The sequence below is a fragment of the Coloeus monedula genome (assembly GCF_965178545.1).
Source record: "Coloeus monedula genome assembly, chromosome: 7".
NCBI classification, from domain to species: domain Eukaryota; kingdom Metazoa; phylum Chordata; class Aves; order Passeriformes; family Corvidae; genus Coloeus; species Coloeus monedula.
Window position 1 is genome coordinate 10,983,461 of NC_138787.1, and position 25,687 is coordinate 11,009,147.

The 25,687-nt window shown below is 41.0% G+C and overlaps 1 protein-coding gene across 1 annotated transcript in view; it reads right to left on the reverse strand.

The window, feature by feature from the left end:
- The window catches only part of ANKRD44 (ankyrin repeat domain 44), a gene marked incomplete at its 3' end in the record, with an annotated part of 125,673 nt that overhangs the window by 38,179 nt on the left and 61,807 nt on the right, over positions 1-25,687 (reverse strand). Inside the window, exons 3-9 of the mRNA XM_082285101.1 lie at positions 19,093-19,171; positions 12,907-12,977; positions 9,089-9,289; positions 7,469-7,556; positions 5,560-5,702; positions 4,028-4,240; positions 3,021-3,099 (exon numbers count right to left, since the gene is read on the reverse strand). Of these exons, the coding sequence (XP_082141227.1) occupies positions 3,021-3,099; positions 4,028-4,240; positions 5,560-5,702; positions 7,469-7,556; positions 9,089-9,289; positions 12,907-12,977; positions 19,093-19,171 (874 nt within the window). The remainder of the gene's footprint in view (positions 1-3,020; positions 3,100-4,027; positions 4,241-5,559; positions 5,703-7,468; positions 7,557-9,088; positions 9,290-12,906; positions 12,978-19,092; positions 19,172-25,687) is intronic.

A 25,687-nucleotide genomic window follows, 5' to 3' on the forward strand; every position in this document is an offset into this window, starting at 1 on the left:
CAAGCTGTCAGCTGTCAGCCACAGGTACTGAACATGGTCTGGCAGCAGCACTTGCACCTCCCTCTCCACCTGCAGTGGTGGGGAAGAGCAGTGGGAATGGGATGATGTACAGGGGTCAAGTACACAATTTGGATTTGCTGCCTATCTAAAGGTACAAATGGGTGCCCTGAAATAAACTACAAAATAATCTGCTGAAACTGCACCCTCATTTGTAAAGGCATTGCCACTCAGCCTTATCTGTATGACAACAATGTTAAATAGAGTTCACTCAGGAGGCCAGCAGGAACACTCTACCAACAAACGTGTTGTGTGCTCTTTGTGTGTCTTACCAAAGAACAACGAAGCAGTGCTCATGTAAAACTTTTCCTTTTGCAATTTAAGCCTGGCATCTTGTGTTTTATTCACATAAGCAGGAAAAATGGATTATTTCTTTAGACAGATTACAGACAAGTCCCTGTTTTCTTTTTGGGCCAAGAACTGTTAACTTCTTCAGTCTCTCCTTGCCAGTCAGGTTTACTGCACTCCAACTACTCCCTCCTTCCCCCAGTCCTCTCCAGCTGGCCTGCATCCTTCTGGAAGCAAGAGCCAAAACCAGTACTACAGCTGACATCTCCCAGTGCTGAGGTGAGCAAACAGGATTACTTCATGCCCGCTGGCTGCACTCCTGGACATTGCACAGCACCATGTACATCCATGATCCATTTCTTTAAGCACCACGACACTGCTGACTTGTGGTCAACAACCACGAACTCCAGATTCCCTTTTGAGGGACCCACCTGGCTGTTGCCATTCTGAACTTGTCCAGCTGATACTCCTGCCTCTGTGTGCGATTTTTCTTTTGCTTCACTCGCATTATAACTTCTGTCTCCAGTTCTACAGGATCATTTTTCATTCTGACTCCACCTTCTGCCAAACTAACAGTCTCTCCCAACTGCATTTTTTTTCTCCAAATGTTAAAAACACATTTTCTATTCCACTGTCCAAGCTTTTAATGAAAATACTGGATAGTTCCAGATCCAGAAGGAAAACTGAAAACTCTGTCACTACACCTTCCATTTCAACAGCAATCCATTTATTACTAATCTCCAAGTGTAGTTTTACAACCAGTTATGCACCGACACTGTAATATTTTAATATTCTGTTAGTTTGCTGTGAGAATACTTCCTGAAAGCATGTAAAAAGTCTTGCTAATATCAGGATGTGGTAATATTTACTGCATGTCCACCCTTGCAGGAGATAACAGGGCTTAAATGCAACAAGGAGAGTTCAAGTAAAGCACTAGACAACATGCCCTGAGAAGCTGTGGACTCCCCATTCCTGGAAGTGTTCAAGGCCAGGCTGGATGAGGCTCTGAGCAACCTGGTCTAGTGCAAGGCATCCTTGCCCATGGCAGAGGGGTTAGAACTAGATGATATTTAAGGTCTTTTCCTTTCCAACCTTTCTAATTTCTAATTTTTTAATGGTAAATGAAGGTCAGTGAAATGCTTGAACAGGATCCCTGAGGCAGAGCATCCACCAGTGAAGGTGTCTACAATCAGAACCTGCACATGGAAAAGTCAGAGTACTGTACTGTGTTCACAAAGCCTATTAAACTGCTGTAGAAGAGAATTGTGATGTTCCAGCTTCTTTTACTCTTGAGAAACCTGTGCAAGATACTGCCTACTTTGGCCGACCTATGTAACATTCTCCAGCATTTCTCTTCCCCAGTTTTTAAAGAAAGGTATCACATTTGCAGTTTTCCAATTTTAAGGTAATCCATTCTTCCTCTACAGGTTGCTAGAGACAGCAACCAGAAATTGAGACATCGTTAACCAACTCATTAAGTACTGCAGAATGAAACTCCATTTATTTAAATCATTGACATTTCTCTCTTCCACAAGATCCCATGGCAGTAAGGTATAAAGTCACTTGCAGTGACATCTGTGTACAATACTAAAATTACAGGGGCAGAAAACGAAGAAAGAAGTGAAACCCAAGTAAGTGGAAGCAGAGTAGAGAGGCGTGAAGGACAGATGAAGAACTGCCAGTCCTTTCACACACAAATCCAACAGCGAGCAAACAATGGCTCTAAGTCTGAGCATACTACACTAAACAACTAAAAATTTCAGTAAAGCACAGTTTCTTGCATTTTGCCCCAACTCCCTTTTATTATTACTATTTTATTTATCCCAGGAGAGAGATGACAACAATTTGCATGATGACCTGAAAGAAGCATAATGTACTGGAGACCTCCATTTTTAAACACAATCTTGTTTAAATGTGTCATTACACCTAAAGCACAATTGCTCAGCCATCTTCAATATTTGACACTTCAGTTCCAAGTCTGGGATTTTGGAAAACCAAAAAAAAGCCCCAACCAATGAACAAAGCCCAGACCATCCTGTCTCATGTAGTGGCCCAAACTGGGAACCTCAAGTAAAGAATCAGTAATAGCAACCTCTGTCATTCAGAAACAGGCCTTTCCCAGATCTCCAACAAGAATAATTGCTATATGCTACAGTACTCTTGGACAAAAAAGATGCCTGAAAAATGACTGATAATCAGGAATCCTGGCTATGCCAGAACAAACAAGGCAGGCTGCTCCTCCCTCCTGAGTACATGCTCAACACTTCATGAAGACAGTGGTGAGGGATGAGCTATGAGAGGTGAGAAAAGTGCAGCTGCTGAGTGCAGAGTAAAAAAAAATGTTTTGAGCTCTAAGAACACCAGGGCTCCCAAAGGAGGACAACTAGAAAATTATGCATTCTTCTCAGCAGAAAAAAGACCTAAATACTCCTCTGAACTCTTGTTTTCAGGTTAAGGATCTGAACAGATCATCCAGGCCACTGTCAGCTGGAAGATTATGGAATTTTGTTAACAACCAAAATCTCAGCTTGTGATGACAAGATGCAATGAAAGCTGTCAGTGCAGCTCAAGGCCAGAAGTTCATGGAGCTGCCCTCTGGGTCAGAACAACTGAAAATTGCAACAGTGGACATGCCTGATCTCTTGGAGAGCCATTCCAGAGGCAGAGAAACTCACCGTTCTGGATGAGGGTCTGCGACCGCGTGAACCTCCCATGGACAGCTGTCATGTGCAGGGGGCTCTTTCCATCCTTACTCTGACAGAAATGAAACAGACCAGTGGTTCAGCATGTGAAGGCTTATGAAATCAAAGGTACAATGAGTACAGAACAATGTTTTGAGATTTAGAGAAAGAAACTGAGACAAGGAAAGCTGAGCAATGAGAAAACAGCACAGGAGTGGTACCAGCCTCTCTACTCACATCACTTCATGTTTATTGGCATGGGGTTTCACCTTCATTGGCAAGCACAATCCCTAACTTCTTCTTAATAATTCTGAGTTAAAATAGTGCACTGACTATTCACTGATCTCAAGGGACTTGCCAGAGGTGTTAAATGCTGGAAGTTAAATGCCAGTTTCACAGATGGGAATTTTAAATAAAGTAGTCAAAACCTTATATGAGGTCAGAAGACCTCAAGTCTTCTGATACTTATACCAGTACCCTCTGTTGGACAACAGCAAGTCCCTTTCAGCTTCATCAAGATGTATCAGTTGTGCCTCAAGAATATTCAGACATCCTAAGCACAATTAGACTTTGTAATCTTGGGCTCTAAAGCAGGCAACCAGTAACCTTCAGTTTTATTCCTGGGAAAGGCAACTTTTTGGAATCAGGTTTAATTATATCCATATTATAGGGGGAAGAAAAATACTAAAAAGGAATAGTTCCTTGACTTAGCACCATTCCCTGAGACAACATTTTGACAGAGCTCCTGGGACTATATTTTAGTACTGATTCGTGCCTTCATGAAAGTGGCTGGCCTGGAGTTTACAGCTGTCTTTATCAAGGCACTGAGAGCTCCTCTGCTGGGATGTAATCTCACCCAAACAGTTTCATGATCAACATTCTCAGCATCACTCTAATTCCATCAAGGATTTAAAGCCATGCTGTATTTGTTATTACAGCTTCCTCCTGAGATATGCAAAATAGGATAAAGAAAAACTGTAAAGCTGGAATTCAAGTTTTACCTGAATATTAACATCTGCCCCATTATTCACTAGTAGTTCAAGACACAGTGCTCCATGAGTGGAGGCAGCAGCAAAATGCAAGGGGGTGAATCCATTGTTATTAGGCTGATTTACATTAGCACCATAGTCAATCAGCTCATTAACAACAGAATCCTGACCATTGTAACAGGCAATGTGAAGTGCAGTATTTCCGTAGATGTTCATCTCATCAATCTAAAATGAGACAAGGAGACATAGTTAAAATTACAGACATCAGCTTAGCATTTTACGTAATGCATCACACACTGCAAATGGAAATAGCTGGAGGCCTGAACTGTCATAGGGCATAGTTCTCACCAGCACATTTCATCGACAAATTATACTCCCAGACAGCTTAGAATGCTTTGCCTTTCCTATTATTAACTTTTTATCCTACTGACAATTTCTAAAACCAGTGTGAAGCTTAAAGCTGATAGCAGGACTACATAATGATGATAATGATGACAAAAGTCCTAACAAGCTGGAAAGCTTTTCCATGTAAGTGGAAAAGCAGGATGAATAAAAAGCTCACAATCTTTATCTTTAAAAAAATTACAGCAGTGAGTATTGAGTTTTTGTGAACAGAACCAGGTGAAGGTGTCTGAGTGAGGGCAATGTGAAAGTACACAGACACACTTCAATAAGAAACCACTTTCAGTTGCTCAGTATTATAAAGATGTAATTAAGATTATGTTACTTCTTGATGACCAACCTAGTATGCAACTGCTGTTCTATAAAGTAGGACCAGACAGATTGTACAAAAGACTCGGGAATGGCATGAACAACCTTCCATGAAATACAGGCCTCTCAAGATCATATCCCCAGTGGTGGTGAATGTGGAACTTAAAGGGAGTTATTAGGATAGCATTGCTAATAACAGGAAACAGCCATTCCCCTTCAACTTCACAGCCAACAACCTGTGAACATGAACTTCTGACAATTTTTTGGTAGGTCAAGTCAGCTGAAAATGCTATGGCAATAGCAATGGCTTTATCTGACATCTCTGATTAACTGTCTGATTAGGCTCCTCTGGTCATCTCACCACTGCTTTGAGGAGTTGACAATAACAAGAAGTCCATGCCCTGAAGAAAATTTATTTTCCAGAGTGAAAACAATCCATCAGCTACAGAGGAAGTACAGGTCTGTAAACTGAAACAGCCTGAACTGCTGTTTAGTAAAGCATGCAGTGTACATGTTGAGAACAACCATTCATCATATCAAAGGAAATGCTGACTCAAGGAAAATTTCGTTACTCCCTCTTCTTCTGCAGGAACAGGATATATCACCTGATTCCTTCAGCAAGGTGGCCTGGAATTTACTGTCCATATCAGACTTTCCTTAATACAGAGTGTTTCCTGGCTCTTGAACCAATAAACTACAAGAAGCATGAGGTGGTCTGGAAAATGGGACTCCTTTTCTTTAGAAGCTCTTCCACTGTCTTTAGCAGCATCCATAAGAAAGAAGAAAATACTATCTCTAAATAGAGAGAAACAAAGTGCATATTACCACATTACCTCCACCCCCAGGTTAAGGAGTTGTTTCACAATGTTAATCTGCCCATTGGATGCAGCTGCATGAAGTGGGGTGTAACCCTTCTTGTCTTTACAAGTCACTTCTGCACCATGATTAATCAGTAAGGCAACAACTTCCAGGTGACCTTCAAAAGACAAAAGATAGTTATCAGTGAGTAAACCATCCTACAGCATCACTTCTCCCAAATTACTGCTTTCTTGCTACCACACTGCCCTTTCACTGCTGTTTCAAAATGCTCCCACAGTTTTCCAATGGAAGAAAAAGCATTTTCATAAATGTTTCTAATCCTAGCTCCAAGGCCTTGTGAAGAAATCCATGCATTCACCTTCTCCAAATGCGTCAAATTTCTTTTTACTGAATTGATTTTTCAGTTGCCAAAAGAACAAAACCACACCTCTTTTCCATTTGTTGCTCTAAAGCTAAGAGTTGGTGTTTTATTCTTGCTCTTACAGAGGATTGTGATACAGTGAGCTTAGGAGCATGGCAATACAAGTCTCCCAAAACAGCATCCTATAGATGTCACCTGCAGACACAACTACTAACACTTCTTGGGTTTTTTAGAGATAAAAAATAACCTTAATGTATGATAAAATGAAGAGGAATAGTCTTATTGCTTCATGCTGAGACAGAACTGTCTTAGAATTAATCATTTATTTTGTCAAACACCATGCAAAGTTATGCTCCATCTGAGTTGCAGAGCACTTGCATGACAAGGGGCAGCTCTGGTCATGTGCAGGACCTAGGACACCATATGTACAAAGTGTCCAATGATAATTAGAGTCCAAAAATAATTAAATATTCAAGAAACTCTGTGAGGGTTTACAGCTCCCATCTCATTATCTAACTTCTGTCTAAATTGCACCACAGACTCCATTGCTAATTAAGGCCTTAGATGTTATCTAAATACTTTTAAAAGTACATAATGAATTTCTGAAAATATTTAAGTGGAAAAGAGGCGTGGAATTGCGCAGCACAATGTAAGAGCCCTTCAAATCTAGAGAGTGAAGTTCAAAGCTCGTTAGCTCAAAAGCCACATCACAGTTGTTGGCAAGAGCCTTTCCATCTGTCTGTGTATATCAAAAAACCACACAATATGCTTTTCTCACAGTTTGAAATCTCCTATTATCTCATTTCCAAAAGTGCCAGGACTAAAATCAAGATTTCTGACAGGTCAAATGAAAGAGTTCCTGGCTGAGGGCACACAACTCTCCACAAATTGTAATCTGAAATATACAGCTTGGCCAACAAAAGCTCTTGAACAAGAATGACCACTATAACAGGCAACCTTGTATTTTTAAATTATAATGTCCCAGTGTAAGAAGCTTGCCTTTAACTTGAAAGGAATGATAAGGCAAACTGATTTGGTAACACTGCAGATTTTTCGAACAGACATTTGGTTGCTCTTGTCCACTCTGAAATACAAGGTGACAATTTGCTCCTAACAGGAAGAAAGTGCCTATTGTGCATTTCCTAAGAACATCATAACTTAGCTACTTAAAAATTTCAATAAACAGCAATATTTATTATAACAGTTACCTACATTTCACTGAAAGTACTTTTTAGAAAAAACTGAAACAAATAAAACCTGGGTTTTTTCTAGCACAAATATAAGTTCAGGCTTGACTTAAGAGTCAGGATAAAAAGACCAAAATGAAAAAGCAACACAAGAAGCCCACAATTAACTGTCTTAAAAAGGAAATCACAGCTGAGATCTCCCTAGCTGAAAACCCATAAATGGACAGTGTTTATTTAGATCAGCTGAACCCTTCCTTCTTCACGGTAATTGCAACACTCTCTTTCCATGGCCAGGTCTGTTCTTGTCCATTTTAAGACATGCTATCTGATTGTGAATAGGAAATTGAAAAGAAGGAGCAGCAGCCCAAGCCTTACCCATGTACGCTGCCCAGTGAAGAGCTCTTCTGTCCTTTTTGTCAAAAGCATTGATGTTCGCCCCCTTGGCTAAGAGCAAGTTCACCATCTAGAAGTAACAACAGCAGGTAAACCAACTCTCCAGGCCAAACACTCAAAGGTTTATAAGAAATCAATCTTGCAATAAAGCTGGGATCACAAAATGCTGCATTTGAGTGATAGATTTGTGAATGACACCAATACTGTTCAAAGCCCTGTGCATTCATGACATAGACTGGTGACAGTCACAAGTAACCAGGACAAGTTCTGTGTCCACAGAGGGTCTGACAGCCTGCAGGGCTCTGCTACTGCAATGTGCTTCAAATTCAGCTTGGCAAACTACCTGGAAGAGAAACGGGGCTGAAAGTGAAACTCCACTCTTAGTTTTACTGATAAGACAAATTTAAGCTGGTTTTTGTGGGCTGGGACAAGATTCTTCCAGACCGTATCACAACAAACCCTAAGATCTTCTTGATCTTTCCACATGGAGTGTCTTTCTTGCCACACCACAGTGATTTTCATTAAGTTCCCATGTGCCCACAGCAGTGTGGAGTGCACCAGGCTGCTTCCTGTACTTGCTGGCCACAGCACAGCTAAGAGCTGAAAAGCTGCTTTCCCCGCTGCCAATCATCCAACATTAAATGCAAGAAAAATAAGGGAAAAAAAAAAAAAAGAAAATCACAGCCACTTTTTCGGCAAAACGTTCTAAAATCCTAAATTCCAGAGCTAGATAACTGTCTTCCTCTCACACACTGTTTTGCCAGAAAGATCAGCTAATAACAGCATATATTAAATTCTCATTTCTGATATTCTCTATCCAAAAGATTTAGATTATGACAGTTAGACACAGGCATTTCTATCTCTTTCCTACCGTGCAGTATTTTAAAGGCCAAACACCATCACCATTTTACAGGAACTACCATTCCTCCTTCTTCTTTTAATTACAGTATGACCAATCAACTTTTGTTCGCAGGGGCTTACTGTTTCAGTCTAAGAGGTTTTATTCCATATCTAGATCTTCAGGCATGGAATGGGTAAATGAGGATCCTTAAATCCAGATCTGAAGACTAGTAAAACCTAGGAGGCAAAAAACTAGGGGCTTTATTTACAGAAGTTTTTTCATATAGTTAAATAATAATACTAGAATGGTCTGCTTGTATAAGTAGGGAAAAACAGAAGCACATTTTCTGTAAGACCAATTAGAAAAGCAGAGTGACTGGATCTCACACAGCTGCATGTTTCTTCAGTATGGAATGAATCCCCCAGTTTTCCTTTCTTTCCATTCTGCCAGTGTTAGTTTCACAGGCAGTCCAGCTCCAAAGAGCCAAGGACACCCAGAGCTGCTGGAAGTGGTGGCACAGCCAGCTCTCCAGGAGTGCTCGCACACCTCACTTGCACACTGGCTCTACACAGGTACCTTCCAGCCACTGCCACTGCAAGTGGGTGGGGAACCTGTCCCACAGTTTGGGAAGCAGCCAAGTGACGGGAACCCTGGGGGTCAGGTTCATGGGGCTCAGTCCAGAGCCAGCCAGGGCAGGTCAGGAGCACGAAATGAGACCCCAAAGCCGCCAAGCAGCGCTGGGTGCGGCTCGCCGCGCTCACCTCGATGTGGCCATTGAGGGCGGCGTGGTGCAGGGCCGTGCGCCCGCCGCGGTCGGACACGTTGACGCTGCTCAGCAGGGGGATGAGGATCTCCGCGCACTTCACCGCCTTGTTGGCGGCCGCCACGTGCAGTGGGGTCTGCCAGTTCTTGTCCCGGGCATTGACATCGGCCGAGTGCTTGATGAGCACCTGCACGGCTTCCTGCAATGGCAGCACAGCCATCACCCAGCAGCTGGGTGACTGCACGGCCCCGCTCCCGACGCCTCAGCCACGCCAACTGTGTGTGATGCCTACGCACAGCACAGGGGCCAGGAGGAGGCACAGACAACAACATCCATCCAAACCACCTCCCAGGCCCCTGGAATGGTACTGTCAATTCCAGTGCCCCAGCACACATCACCTCTGCCGTCACTGGGAGCACTGGCCTCACCGTCAGAATTTCCCAGGTGGATTTGAGGATGTCCTAAGCTGCCTATGCAGAGAGCCCATCCTGTTTGGCTGCTTAACCTTCAGTACCTCATAGCTGTGCTCTCAGCGAAGACATGAACTCACCTGAGCCATTACTACCACCACTGATGCACTCAGCCTTGGCCAGCAGCGGGACAGTCCTGGAGCTGCCTGGCACTGGCTCTGTCGGACGTGGAGAAGCTTCGGGCTGTTTCTCATAGAAGACACCCCCACTACCATACCCTTGCCACACAAACCCAATGCAGACTGCTACACGAATCATTTACAAAATGAAAGCATGTCATTTTGTAGTGACAATAACAGCAAAGTGCTCCACATTTTATTTATAAACAGGAAAAAGGAAAAAAATAAAAAAGATGTGTGAAAAGAAAATTTTAGCTTTGCAAAAACATGAGAATGCTGGTGTCCCCAGCATAGCATTAGCATTCCTGTCCTCCCCAAGGGCTAAGCATAGGCCAGCGGTCTTGACTGCAATATCCATTCTGTCAGCCTGAGACCAAACAACATCTTTTAAGGTTAATTTTGTTGGTAAAAAGTAAATATTTCCCAGTGAGAAAATGTACTCTTCTCTCTTGAGAGTCTCTCTTGCTGGAGAATTCACAATCTGTTAATTTCTGCTTCTACTCATGCATCTGCCATTAAGCAAGTCAGATAAAAACCACATTTTTTTCTCAAAATTGCATTTCTTTTCTTCTTCCTTTTCCCCCCCACAAACAAACAAAGTACAGAGGAACTTCTGGGACACAGTAGCATTCAGGCAGCCTTGTCTGATAAATACAACTCACATCTGGTATGTGGGAGAGCCCTAGTCCTACACAGTACCTTATTCTTTTTCCATAAACTGAAAAGTTTTCTGTTAAGCCCAGCCAAAATTTGATTAATGAATAACAAATACATACAGTACATTTAAATAGTACTTCTATATCTAGAATGGCCCAGGAGAGTGCCTGCAGTCTGTACCAACACTACATACATTACTAGGAGTTTTATGTCTTTGTCCTCAACTGATCTCAGCAATTTCATTTTCTACAGCCATCTCACAAACTGCCCTCTTAACAGATTTGTTCAGTGAGTGACACTGCATCTCTTACAGCACCAATAATGATTTATGACTGTTGATGTCTCAATAGGATTTTGGATTTTAAATTACACGCCTACTATTTTAAGAGCCATTTAAATGTAATTCACTGGAGACCTACCCAGATGGGACATGAAGTCAGCAGGAAAATTCATGCACTCTTAGTGAAAGAAAGAATAAGCTAAAAGGAGAATTTTTAGAAGCAAATAATACAGACTAAATAACCTAAGCTGAAAAGACTTTAAAAGAAAAACTTCTACACATTTTTGTTTACATCTGCAGTCTGCTGCTCTATCACATTTGGGATCAAAAGTTAAAGTCCTTATGGAAAAGTTTTAATTCTGTTTTTTGAGAGCATGAGCTTTCCCCTTTAATTAATAGTTTCTCCATATGCATGTAGTGCTCAGCTGTGGTGTAAGCCTCTGCAGTCAGTGTCTCCAGCTATCCAAAATTATCACCGTGAAATCTCTTTTTCAAACTGTTCAAGGCTGGAAGCTGATAAATCCATTAACAATCCTATGTAGACACACTAAGGGTTGCTGATTTGTAAACAAACATTTAAATCCCTAAAGCCCCTGAAAAATCATTAAGACATAAGTAAAGAAGTGTTCATTCTTTTAATCAACATACAAAAGGGGTCAAGGAGATAACTTCTGAATCCTGTGAAATCTTCGTAGTAAAAGATTGGTAATAAAACTTAAAATTTGTCGTTGATTATTCTAAAACAACTGTGCTCACAAGAACTTCCAAAACTACACCGAGTCCTACTGGTCAACTTCTGGACCACTAATTCATCTCCTACTATCAGTGGGAACTCTGAATTCACCTACTGCTATCTATTTCTATCACTATCAAAGCTGCACATTTGTTGACTTGTGTAAGAAGGTAAAAAGCAGCACTGAAATAGCCTCAAAAATGCTGAATCCTGTTTCCAAATTGTTACCAAAAGCAGAGATTATAGTATAAATAACAAAGAAAAAAGGCCAGGAGAAGAAAGCTGTATGTGTTTATAAAATATACCATGAAGAGGGATCTAAGGCGGGTACCTTCCCCTGCTGCCTCACTAATGTACCTGGGCACTCACTGAGAGGTACCAGAACTGCCAGCACACTTTCTCATTGTGCTTCAGCTGACAAAGAGTTAAAGATGAGACTCAAAGCCACAGAAAGACATATATTTTCTGTTAGGACTGTCAGTGACGATAAAAATCATATACTCTGACACATCAAAAAAAAAAAAAAAATCCAAGCACACTGCAATTCCCACATCAGACAGACTGTGGCTGTTTTTTAAGGTTTAAGTCTGATCTTTGTTTTCCAACATGGCTTTTTGTATTTTGCCTCATTACAGCATTCATAGTCTATCAGATATTCCTTTCAGAGGGTTTTAGTGGATGCCAGCAGCTGGGAAGCTCAGCCAGCAGCCAAACAATTCCCGAGTTCAGAAGCGAGCCCAGGATTCCTGCCTCCAGGCTTGGCAAGTGCTGGAGTGTTACAGAGGTGATTCGAGTCCATCAGGCTCTGGAAAACAGCCACCCTCTGTCTCTTTTACAATCCCTCCCCTCGTCCCCAGCAGCCAATTCGGTCTGTAGTTGGGCTCACTGTTAACTAAGTATTGGGAGGGTAAAAGTAGACAGAGAGGTCCACAATGGAAAGCCAAGAATAATGGTGCAGTTGAAAACACAGTAAAGCCCAAGCTGCATTCCCGGTAGTTATTGCTGTTCCTTTTTAAGATAGCAATGGAAGGGGTACAACATGATGCCAGAAGATTTCTACTTGTCAAGCAGAAGAAATATGGGCAAACCCTCCCTTACACATGAATCAAATGCACTAACAGAAAACCTAACGGATGCCTTGAAATGTAATTAACCAAAACAAACTATGTGGTAATGCATATTGGATTACATCCACATCCACTCCCTTCTGGCACACACACAGCATGCACACATCCACAGGGATTTACTCCTCTTTTTTCACCAGCTGAAGATGACACGGGCACTGTAAACCACTGTGGACTCTATCCCATGTGGGTCCTGGTCACTACTCCCCGTGACTTGCTATGATAATGTAAAGCAAGGTGGAAATCAAGCACATGAAGGCTCAAAAGCAGCTATAGGTAACTTGTAAACGCTGGCCTCCAGCTGCAGTGCCCTGCATGCAGGAAATACCTCCCCTCTTCGCATCCCCATGCCACCTACCACAGCTCTCCAGGGTTTGCTTTTCCCCCAGCATGTTGTTTATGGGTAAAAGCAGGGTGATCAAATCTTACTCACTTCACTTCTTGAAGCAACTGCTCGATGGAGAGGAGTCAGCCACATATTGTCCTTGGCATTAACACGAGCGCCTGCAAATAAACAGCAGAGGTTACATGCACGCCTTGGGTGTGACACTGAGAGGCTGGCCCAGCTGTTTCCTAGGAACCAGAGCTGAGTACATGGTACTCTCAGTGCTCCCTGGGACTCTCCTGGCACCATGTTCACCTTGGAAATGCATTTCCAGACGTCAGACAGATAAAGTGTGATTTGGAAAGAAAGGAACCGCATAGATAGGACTATTATTAGGAATTGCTTTGTCTACAGGACACAAAAAACCCAAGATTTGTTGGAGGGAATTACATACGTATGTGTGTACACATGTGTCTATGTAGATGCATTTTTTTAGATCAACTGATACAGCTGGGGGGAAGAAAAGCACCCTTTGCTCAAAGCACTGCTTCTGTCTGCAGACATAATGAAGGGAACTAGCCTGAGCAATCATCTCTTGTTTTGAGCTCCATCAGGCAGACCAATAAAAAAATAACCACTTCCCTGCTTCGCAAATCCTGCTGGGATCAAGAAAACAGGACCAGGAAATGCTCAGGTTGGAGACAAAACTGGGCACTTACTACATGAAGTCCTGTGGGTGTTACTGAGCAAACAACAGAAGAGCAGGGATGAAGGAGACCACTCATCTGCCTCCTGTGCAGTTTAGAGCAAACAGGTGCTCTGACTAGGGCAGCTGGGCAAGAGGATGGATTTGGGCTGGCTTGCCAGAAAAAAGGATAAAGGAAGAATATTTGACAACTGTAGTGGTTCTGGCTGACTGCAGATGCAAAATTTTTTTTTAAAAAGGGATCCGGTACATTTGTGTGATCAAAAAGATTTGGTTGCAAGAAATATTAAAGCTTTTAACTGATGTGATACCTCAGGAAGGAAATCTAGTGATAAGGACTAGAGAAACTAATTTTTAAAAGGGCTTAACCTGAAAATATTGTACCTTACAGGTTTGCAGGTAGCAGTACTAGTCTGAGAAGAGTGGCACATGCAGAAAAAAATGTAGAGAAGCACAAGTGTCATGTGCACAGCCTGGGTGAGCCTCTGAACTTGATGAACAAAGGGATGCTTAAGCTTCATTTTGCACCATAACTTAAGTGCATTCAAAAGGCTGTAATTAATAAATCCCACTCTCTGAATCACCAGTACTTTCTGAGAGCTAATTCTCAGGAATATTAAGATGCTTGCCTGTGAATCACAGTGGTTATTGGGAATTGTGCTAAATAATCATAGAAAAAACAAGTTCTTGCATATTTCCACAAGTCAGGATGCAGTTTTTTGGCTGAAGAAAAACAAAGCCACTTTCATAACTACTGCAACAATTAGAGGCAATCCTCCAAGCTCACCTCAGAACCTGGTACCTGGTGGTACAACCTGCCCTCTGGAAAAACATTCATTCGAAAAGACACAGTTTCAAAGAGTTTTCTAATTAATCTGTCTAAGCAAGGAAGCTTTTGCCTTCTTTTGTCTTCGTAAGAAGGCCATTATAGCTGACACATTAGCATCCTGCCCTTTGCCTGCACTGTGTGAGGCTCTACAGACAAAGAAAGCAACAACCTTCTCCACCATCAGGACTTCAAGGTACCTTCCATTATCCTGATTTGGCCTGGTAGCTATCTTGAAGATGCAAACTGTTCATGTGAGTTCCTAGTGATTGACAGCAAATACCTCTTTTGGGGTTGAGAAATTTGTTTGGTATTTGCCTTGGGGTTTTGCCTTATGTTCTTAACTAAGGTTTCTTTTGTTTTACCTCTGCCCATTCACTAACTCCTACAAGCAGATGGTTACAAATCAGAAAGGCTAATATGTGGAGTAGCAAAGCATGACAAACATTATTCCTCAGTATTTAACAACTCCAGCAGCATTAGTGAGTACGAAGATGATGAGAAAACCTAGAGAAGTATCTCCCTAAGTAGCTATTCATGCCCTTCACTGATCCACTTATCCTTTGAGAAACTAAAATAATTGCCAAGAAAGCAACTGAAGAAAATAGTAAAAGGAAAACAAGACCAGTATTAAGAAAATAATACACAGCATGCTATTAGCCTTTTCTTTCTCAGCTGTTTTCCACATCCCTTTGCCTCCTTGTGCCTCTTCATGTGAAACAGTGAAATTGTTCTTAAGTATCTAATGCAGTACATCAGTTGAATATGTTTGTGATTTCTGTTTGTTTTTCAGGAGCTACACAATTCAGCCATTGCCTGTTACAGAACCTGCTCTTGTCCATCTACTGAGATGCACGTCTTCTGAAGAGATGTTTCAAAACATTTCCTCTTGCCCATTTCCTTCACCAAAATTCAACTTCCTAGGTTCCCAGCAGTTCTTTGCAGGCAGTGGTTAATGACAATGAAAAAACTTCACCAGCACTGATGCACTCCTTCATGGACAGAAAATATCTGTTGTTTTAAGGATGATCCAGCAGAGGCACTGGGAGAGCAATGCTCATGTTTTCAAAGGTGTCCTCTACACTCCAGGAATTTGGAGGCCCATCCTGTGACAGCCCTGAGGACAGCCCTTTGAAAGCAGAGTAACACAGAAATCCAATTTTAAAGACTAAGTGCTCTAGAACATGCTCATACATCTAAAATGAGCTGTGTACAAACTCCAGAAGCTTAAATTTTCAAGACCATCCCACAACACATCCTCAAAGTCAACCGGAAATTCAGTGTCCCTCTCTTCACTCTGGACCATTAACCACGTTTCAATGCACTTCCTACAATACTCCATGAATTAATTTGTGTGTCTATAAGGACAAAGAGGGCTACTAAACATTCCAACTGGTGTATATTGTGTCAATCATAGCACAATTTTCCTTGAAAATATAAGTTGCTTTAAAGATTTCACTCTAAATCCTTTCAGGTAGCCACAGCACCCACCCATCCTATAAAATACCCACTTTAAAAAAAAAAAGTTCTTCAGAGTAAAGCCTTTTCTCAACCTCACCTTCTCCACCATGCTCTTGGGAGGGCTTGTACCCCTGAGCCTGAAGGAAAGGTTTAGCTGTAGGGATTTGCTTTGTGAGGCTGAAGTAGACAACATAACATACAATGTTACAGATAAAATCAACAGAGAGGAAACCTTCTGTACTCTACTTTTCTTTAATATGGCTGTTTTGTAATCTTTGCCATTTTTCACTCTCAAATTTTTCTGCCAGAAAAGGAAATAAATCTGCAACTGCCCCTGTTCTTTTGAGATCTGAAATAAACAACTCGATGCTGGCTTTCAGGAATAAAGTTAACATCTCTTTATCATAACCAAAGTACAGTTTTCCATCCAGCACATCTGCCAAATCCACGTCTCTAGATTCCACAGTCTATATCTCCAATATTAGGGATAGTCAATGGAGGAAGAAAACTCTACTCTTTAACCTATTAATGTCATTATTTACATGTACCTTTCCAATTTCTCCTGTAAGACACAGCAATAGGCCCACCAAAATGTCAAGACAACTTCTTGGAGAGAAGCTCAGAGTCTTCTGAAATAGTAAAGCACGGTAATATTGCCAAGATGGGAAGTGCCTTGGTGAGGAACAAGGGGTAAGGGACTGAGCTTAAACATGATCCCCTCAGGCACCAGCACAAAGCCCAGGATGGAGAGAGGCACCAGCACAAATGGGAATGGAGCTTGTATTTGCCCAGACAGTTGTTCTTGCACATCCATGACTGTGTAATCATAGAGATTCCTTCTGTGAGATGGCTACCCTGCTCCTTCTCCTTTCTGACAGAAAGGAGGTGAAGAAGTGCTCAAAGCTCCCTGCTTTTGTGTAGCCTGGAAAAACAAAACCTCACAGCACACTTCCCCAGTTTGAACCATATGATTATGGATCAGACCTTTGAGCTGGTGTAAACCTATCTGGCTCTGACATTTAATGGGCCATGGTGACTCACACCAGTTGAGGGATGTGGCACTCTCTCTCCTGTATCAATTCCAAGCAGACTCCATTTCACTGGCTACCTAGAAAGCCATTCCTGGTCTGTCTCTAACCACCTGGGCAGAAATTTTATTCATTAGACACTACATTCATTTGTGCCACCACCAGTTTATAGACCACAAATCTCAGAAGGTGCGTATTTAGTTTAATTTCTCTCCTGAACACTGTACAGAATGAAATTCTCCTAGCTTCTACTCATGCTAAGAATATTTCTTGACACCAACAGCAAGCATTTGTGTGCTTTCTCTCTGTGAAAACACCGTCTCATTCTAAAGTCAGACAACAAAGTTTTTCTGCTTATGTAATTGTTATGTTCAGATTAATATTTTATGACACACTTTATTGACTGAAGAGGTGAAGCAAAGGAAGATGCTGCACTTGTCTTTGCAGCCTAGTTCATGGAGAGATCACAGTCACAAAGAGGTGCTTATAACAGCTCATAAACCTGCTCCTCCAAGGCTCAGAAACCTCCAAACCTGCTCTTGGATACAAGTACTCATGCTCATCATGAGTAATGATACTTCAGATATTAAAGGACAATGAATAAGTAGAATATAAAACACTAAATTAATTTTGACTCATGCTGAGCTAGTTGGGAAAGATCCACACAGTCCCTGCAGAATGAACCCCAGCACAGTCCCACTGACACAAAGTTCAATTTTTAAAAGCCTACATTATAAGTGTTTCACACTCACTTGGATATATAAAAACTCCCCAAGATGCATCACCTACATTTTATGCTGTTGATCAGACAAATCTATAGCCCATGGATGACATTTTGACAGTGAGGAATCACTTGTGCTGTTGCTTGCAAAACTTGAAAAAATACATTGCTCCTGCAGTCTCCTCACACCACAATGGAACAGCAGTATGTGACAAACAACACAAGCTGCAAGAACACATGCACAGGTTGAATTTATTAACTCCTTCCTCCCAAGGAAGAAAATCATGTTTGCATTTAGCACACTGAAAACCCACCCAAGCATAACCTGTCAGCAGAGCAGTGCTCATTTCAACCATTCTGCAGCCATCAGGGGTAGAGCAGAAAGATCTGATGTGTGATGTATGTCCAACTAGTTACCCTCACTAAGCAATTAAGCAACCCAAAATTCCCCCAAAATGAACAGAGGAAACACATAGCTACAGCAAACTGAGTTCTCGTTTTCTGCCTTCTCCAGCTCTGGCTAGACTGGTGAGCCAAAGAAATTTGTTTGTGTGGTCTGCATGCACCCGTCAACAGCCTGATCTGACTTTGAAATTGGCTGGTGCTCTAAGCAGGAGGCTGGATCAGGTCATTTGTAGAAATACCTCCCAGCCTGAACTATTCTAGGATTCAAGGTTGGAAATTAGAAGGTGCCTTGTAATCACAGGGCTGAGAATTCTGAAATAAGTAAAAAAAAAAAAAAAAAAAAAAAAAAAAAAAAAATTAAATTCATTTGAAGAAGCAGTCTAAAAATTCATGAAACCAATTGTGTAGCAAGGTTGCTTGCAAGGGGTGAGACGTTTGTACCATAAGGATCCTTTCAGTCCCACATTCTTAAATCCCCATAAGCTTTACTCTTACAGCTCTCCAGCTTAGAAAAACACTGCCTTTGAAATCTGCAAGCACATCCAGGAGTCTGCCATGAATTATGCTCGCTTCTTGAGAGATGACTGCTTTATGCTTTGTTCTGACATATTTTGAACATGTTTTCTGTCACTACAACAGTTGGGAAACATTTTTTTGATTTCTTTTGTTTAGATACTTCCTACTACACAGTTTCTAATATCCAAATAAACTTCCTGACTCTTAGAAACATGCCTCTAATGTAAATAGCACTTACAATTCATTTAAACTAATTTATAATTTTTTTGCTATTATTCCATAATTTTCACTTAACAGGAATTCTTGGCTTGTACTCCAGGATGTGAACCCACATTTCAAATATGTACTACAGCAAATTTCTGAATCACAAATACTGTCAGTTTGAATGCTTTATAAGTGGTTAATAGCTAGTTACTTTGTTTATTAATTCTGCTCAGTCACAGGATGCGTTTTACGATTGTATCACCAAATTTACATATATTTTCTAAGCTTGCAACAAATGCAACCAGCTCTGTGAAACTCAGAAATAGGCAATGTCCAAAACTCCCTCATGTATGGTTTGTTGGGTATTCCTTGTAGCTTTAAAATTAGCTGATTTACCAGTTAATAGCAGTGAGGGACTGTACCTTACCTGACAAAATGAGAAGCTCAATGATGTCTGCATCCCCCAGAAATGATGCAACGTGAAGAGGGGTCCTTTTCTCGGCATCCTACAAAACCACAGATTGTCCAGTCATAAAACATGGTCAGTAAGCGAAGGCACTGGTGTTAAAGAGCAAAGGATTTGTAAACATTTATTTTTCTGTGTGCATTTCTGTTTATAATTAGAAATGCAATCTCAGCCAGTGAAAGAACAGAATTCAAGATCTCAACAACACATTTCCTCCCAGTAATCCCCTATTTTTTATCACTGGTTTTCCACCACACCATGCAGAGACATTGCCTTTACTCAGATATCCTATTTACAGGTAGATGAAATCAAATCTAAAATGAGCAAAGAGAGCATCTTTGGGTCTCCTTTAGAAACATTTTCCACTCTTAAGTATCACAGCAACATAATCCAGATGCTTCTGGATATCAGACTTGGCAATGCAGTTTGCATCAACAGTGCAACACCAGAGTCTTCAGCAGGGTATCTCAGCAGAATGGTTTGGAACCACACACAAGGTCAAGATGCAAACTCCTCTTTGTCTAAAAAGATTCTTGTACACCAGTTAGCCTGGATATCTACAGCAGCCCAAAATGGGCATGTACACCTTGGCTGACCCTTAAACATAAATTATTATCAGTCAAATCTATCTTTAAAGTTAGAAGAATTGCTAGTAATCATATATATAACTTCTGAAATATGTCTACTTTTATTTGATTTCTGTGATTTTCCAAATGAGGGAGTCCATTTTAAAGATTTTCTTTTTTAATTTCAAGGGGTATAAATACAGTGTTCACAAAAAACCCTTTATTTTACTGCTTTATTCAGTTGATTCCAGAACACAGGCCTTTAAAAGAAACTGCTAAATATTACAATATGGGCAACAACAATCGCAAGAACTGCTAATACTGCTCATTGTGCTATTTGATCCCTGTTTCCATCCTAAATGTATTTCATTTTGGCTTCTTAACCACAAAAATAAGTTCTAAGAGACCTTATCCATCAAACTTATTGCAACCTACTAGCATTAAATATTTTAAGCTGGTAACAAATTCAACACATCTTGCAAACAATACCAACAGTGAAATCCTACCAATATTTACACTCTGTCCCTGAAACAGATCTCTGAGCCTGTCATGAAAAATATCACTTTTAACATGCCCAATCAGTCATCAACAATAAGCTATTCTGGAATATCTTCAAAGTATGCTATAAATGTGGACAAGTCTGTGCAGCAGAACCATTTGTCATGGGAATGTTGAAAATTGTTTTCCAGCACTGAGAAGTATAGAGCCACTGATCACCAGAATCATATATATTTAATTTTTATATTTGTATGCATTTTTAGACATACATAATGTATGTACTCCTCAAATTCTGCTGCATTGGGTTTTGATCTTTACATATTGGGCATGTACATGAAACACTCAGAAGACTGGTTACATAAAACCCTAATAGTCACAGGTCAAAGGGGAAGTTCTCTTACAGACTTTTACCTGCTCACATGGTAGGCAAATTAAAAGAATATTAAGCAGTGCCCATGCAGCAGTGTTCACTCAGGAACCAATATCACAAGGTACTCTCATATGATCAGTTCCTAACACCACAGATCAGCTTCTACAGGCTACATACGTGCATAGGAGACCTTCCATAGTTTCCATATTCCCTATCCTAAGGCTACCCATGGCAAAAAACATACTGACTGACCAAACATATATACAACAATACAACCAGTTGGTTTTGGGTTTCTTTTTTAGTTTGTTGGTATTAATGCATGAAGCTCTCTTTAGTACAACACAGTACCTGTCAGTGCAACACAGCCAAGTTTGGCAAGAGCAAAGCAGTCTGAAGTTGAATGCTAATGATACAAGACCAAGCAGTTTTCTGTATCATGGAACCAAGGCTACTCAGTGCCTTGTTGATTATAAGCAGTTTTCTGTATTAAACTGTAAATCTGATGCAAATTTGATAACTGAGAGAGGAAAGGACATGAAACAGAAAATTTTATCCTTCTGTAGCAGAAATAACACTCTAAGCTTTCAGTTTTTAAAATCAATACAAAATCCTATCATCTTCAGAGCGAATCAAGTTTTCAGAGAAAGATGGATTTAGTCACAAAACTTAATTTAAGCTTTATTTCTCCAAGAGGAAAAAATCCTAAAATGTCTCCATTTATCACAACCAGGCACAAATAAGAGTTCACTTGCACATAGGCAACATTTTCAGGATTCTGGCAGGGAGAAATTGACACACTACACCCGCAGCTGAGCCCGCGGTTGAGCAACTCAGTGGAGGAACACCCTCGAGTTCCTGTTTAGACTGTGCACAGCACTGATACCGAAACAGAGGAACTGAGGCTTCTGCCTGTCTGCCCCACCACCGTCACTGTGTCCCCCTCAGAGCCGTGTTCCCACACAGCCACACCTCCTCACTCGCTGGCTGGGCGCCCAGCCCGCACCCCAAAATCCGCTCAGCTCTAGACATCCTCGTCCCATGGTGCTGGTAACAGGAGCACAGAAGTAAATCAATAATGGTCTAAAGACTGGAGCCTATACACAGAGAGAGGGATAAAATTTGTCATTCCAAGGAAAGGCTTGGCAGAACCCCAAACCTCAACATACATTATCGAGGCAAGGAAAGTAGGTGGGGGAAGAGATGATAACAGAATTACAAAAAGCATTAAGACAAATAATCAGACCTGCTTCAAGTGCAGTTCTCAGAAGAACAGTCAGTAAGAGACAGTAGATAAGCTATAAACAATGGCTAGAAAATCATGCCGAGATGAGATAAACTCTCTTTCCAGTACCTAAAGGGGGCCTACAAGAGAGCTGGAGAGGGACTTTTTACAAGGGAGTGTAGTGCTAGGACAAGGGGAAATGGTTTCAAGCTGTTAAGAGGGCAAGTTTAGATTAGATACTGAGAATAAATTCTTTACTGTGAAGGTGGTGAGGTACTGACACAGAGTGTCCAGAGAAGCTGTGGATGCCCCATCCTTGCAAGTGTTCAGGGCCAGGTTGGATGGAGCTTTGAGCAACCTGGTCTAGCAAAAGGTGAAAGGTGTCCCTCATGGCAGGAGGTTGGAATGAGATGATCTTTAAGGTCACTCTCAACCCAGAGCATTCTGTGATTCTATGAAAACTGTGTTAGCAGCCTATATTAGTTCACAGAAAAGATGATGCTGCAGGTTAACATTATCTAAAAAACTTTTTTGTTTTTTTTAAACAGATAAAAGAAACTAAGAATCTAACAGCCAGGCAATCAGGAACAGAAGGCCTCAGCAAGAAAAACACTCAACACATGCTTAAACTGTTCAAGTGATTACAGTGGCACTGATAAGGCCCCCACAGGCTTAAAATTAGACTAGTCTTTAAGTGCTTTATTGGATCAGAGCCTTGGGGTACAGGAAGATTAGCAGAACAGTGAGCTGAATTAATCATATCAGCACATGTAAAATATTCAGGTACATTAAGGAAAGGGCCTACATTTTCTCCTCAACACAGCCTATATCTCAAGGGAGATAATGGATTTGAATTTCAATATCAACTGCAACTGCTCAGATCAGGTGATGCTTAGGACAGTTATTTACTATTAAAATGTAAATGCAACTGCTGCAGAAAATAAATGAATGTACCCTTTCTTTGTCACCAAACTGACTGAGCAGCTAACAGGAATAGTTGGAGTTTACAGAAGGAGTTTAATGCACCACAGAAACTGAGTTACTGAAGCCTTTGGATTCCCACCACCTTCAAAATGTGCTTGGGTGGCAGAATAAAGCACATGAATGGTTATAACTTCCACTGATCAAGTCTAACCAAAATAATGACAGAAACAAGCCTCCTGCTCATTCACTCCATACACAATTGTTACATCTGAGTATACCTCATTTAAATAGCACAACCATTAAAAAAAAATTCAGATACAAGTTGACTTCAGAAAAATTAAATATTAGGAACTGGAAGGAGCTACTGAGGAGGCCAAAAGGACATGAGCACCTACTTCTTGGGCTATTTACAACCATTCAGAGCCAAAAGCTGATGGTCTACCAAGAAAATCTCTGCTGCTTCAAGGATTTCCTCCTCTTCATACATTCTTTTATTAAAGCCTGTAATTCACAGAGCAAATTGAAATGTTTGAATGTGAGCACCACTGGTGAAGGTGAAAGCCAAGCTGTGTAACTTATGCCCTTTCTTCTGCATGGTAGTAATCATGCATAGAAATTCCCATCTGAAAATGCAGATCCTGGTTTTCAGCACCTCTCATTTCACAGTCTTCAGTTTAGCCTCAGAAACAACGATTTTTCTGGACTGACTCTTAAATTGCCAAGTGCTCATGAGGTAGAAGAGGTAAATACTTAGATCTTCTAGAACATGAAAAATTATCTTCTCTCTCCCCCCTCATCTAACGCTTGCCTTCCATGAGGCTGACAGTGACTTTTATGCTAAAAGTGTAACTTTAAATATTAATTACTAATTCCAGATTGAGACCATAGAAACTGTTATCCTAAAGAACAGAAATATTCTGATGCTTATGGGTATTCAGTGTAAGACTCAAAACATAGACTTAAATAACTCCTCCATTTTTATAAATACAATTTTGACTTCGGATGGGGGGTGCTAAGGCATGGGAGCATACATCACTCAGGATGGGAAAAGATTCAGAAAATTCAAGTATTTCAGGCTGATATTGCTGCCTTTGAAGAAAATAATGCAGTTACAGCCAAACCCTGCCCTGAGACTTTAATGGTCTGTACATCCTTAACTGTCTCAAACTGATAACATGAGTCACCAGCACAGATATATATAACACAGTAACCATTACTACACTAGCATGCTGTTGCAAAGCAACCCAGAATATTTCAGACTCTCATTCTCCCCAGCAGAATCATCTTCACAGTTCAAAAACTTTCTTTATAAAATATTTTTTAAAAAAATCTGAGCCAAAAATATATTTAATGTAAGTAAAACTCATCCTAGTTACCTTGCATTGCAAACATCAGTGTAATTTCATATTCAATTGTCTTACATAATGGAGAATTGTTCATAGTTTCTGTAAAAAAAAATTCTCCATCACTTCCCACTTAAATAAACAGCATATTAAACAGCACTACAAGAGGCTAAATACCCAGTGGAAGTCAGCTATTACTCAGCACCAAACTGTCAGTCTGTGTCAAAGCAGAAGCCTTCCAAAGTTCTTGACTAAATCCTCCAGAAGACTTTCCAGCACAGCAAAACTACATCTAGAAGAGGAGCATTTACTTCCAGGATAGCTTTATTCTCCTGCAAGGCTCCACATTCCAAAAAGGTAATCACTGTTCCTTGGATGAGCTGAGGTAAGGGTCTGGTGTTCCAGGATTCCTGAAATATCACCATTACAGCCTCTCCTAGTCCCAAGTCAGGCATGTCACTCTGAACTGAACAACAAGCTGGTTTCCACTTCAGCTATCCCAAACATGCAAAGCCTTTCAGACTCACAGTCCTAAACATGTGCACACTTTTACCCTCAAACACTCACAGCACCTCCAAAAACATGCTTAGCAATAGTACAGGAATATATAGAACTTGTGTGCGTGTGTGAAGACCTGGATGAAGCCTGAATCCTCCTGACAAAGGCAGTCCTGAAAATCTATGCCTTTCCAAGCAGGATAATGAGAAAAAAAGTAATAAACAGCACACATACATGTGTCTCCATAATTACTTCCTTCCTGCTCTCCTTATCTCATAATAAACCACCCCCTAAATAATGGTCCTGCATGTGTGGCCCTGCAATCTCTGCTGGTGCTGCTGCCTGACACTCTGCAGCTAGAAACAGGGTTCTATCCAAGAGAAAACGCAGCATTAGAGGATAAAAAATAGAAACAGAGAATGAAATTACTTGCAAATAACACATCAGTTATTGGGAAGAATACTGGAGAGTTTTTTTGACCTTTTTGTTTGACTTTGGATGTCTTAAAGGGAAACTAAACGAGAAGACTGAGAGGAAAATGGAAATTTCACAGGAAGGATTTTGATTTGTAACATTTAACATAAGAACTGGACTTCACAGATGTAAGCACATGTATTATGAATCCCAAATAAGAAGGGGTTACAACTGCATGCAGATTAATCCCTAGATTCTGGGAGTCATTCTCTCCCACTCTTCCCTAAGTAAAAACAGTGCCCCAAAAAATCCCCATCTACATACACATAGCATGATTACCCTGCTACTTCTGAATGTACCAAACAGCAAGCCTAGAAGATGTCTACCTGCAACTAATCTGGCAGTCTGGATTGTCCAAGTGACATCACAAATGTCCTGAAAAAACAGGCGGCTGAATGCTGCCCACAGGTAGACCACACTTCCCATGGACACAGCGTGTATTCAGTACCCAGGGGTAGGGAATTGCTCATTGCCAGTGAAATATAACAGAGCCCGTGCCCTCAGGATGCACAAGCAGCATTGCATGCCCCCAGAGCACAGGTAGGGACTGGAGAGGTCAAAGTGACAATTACAGTGGCAGAATGAACTAAAACCACACTTGTAATCCAAGCAGATTTCACTGTTGCAAAATAGAAGTCACAGTTAGAGCAGTACCCAGAAT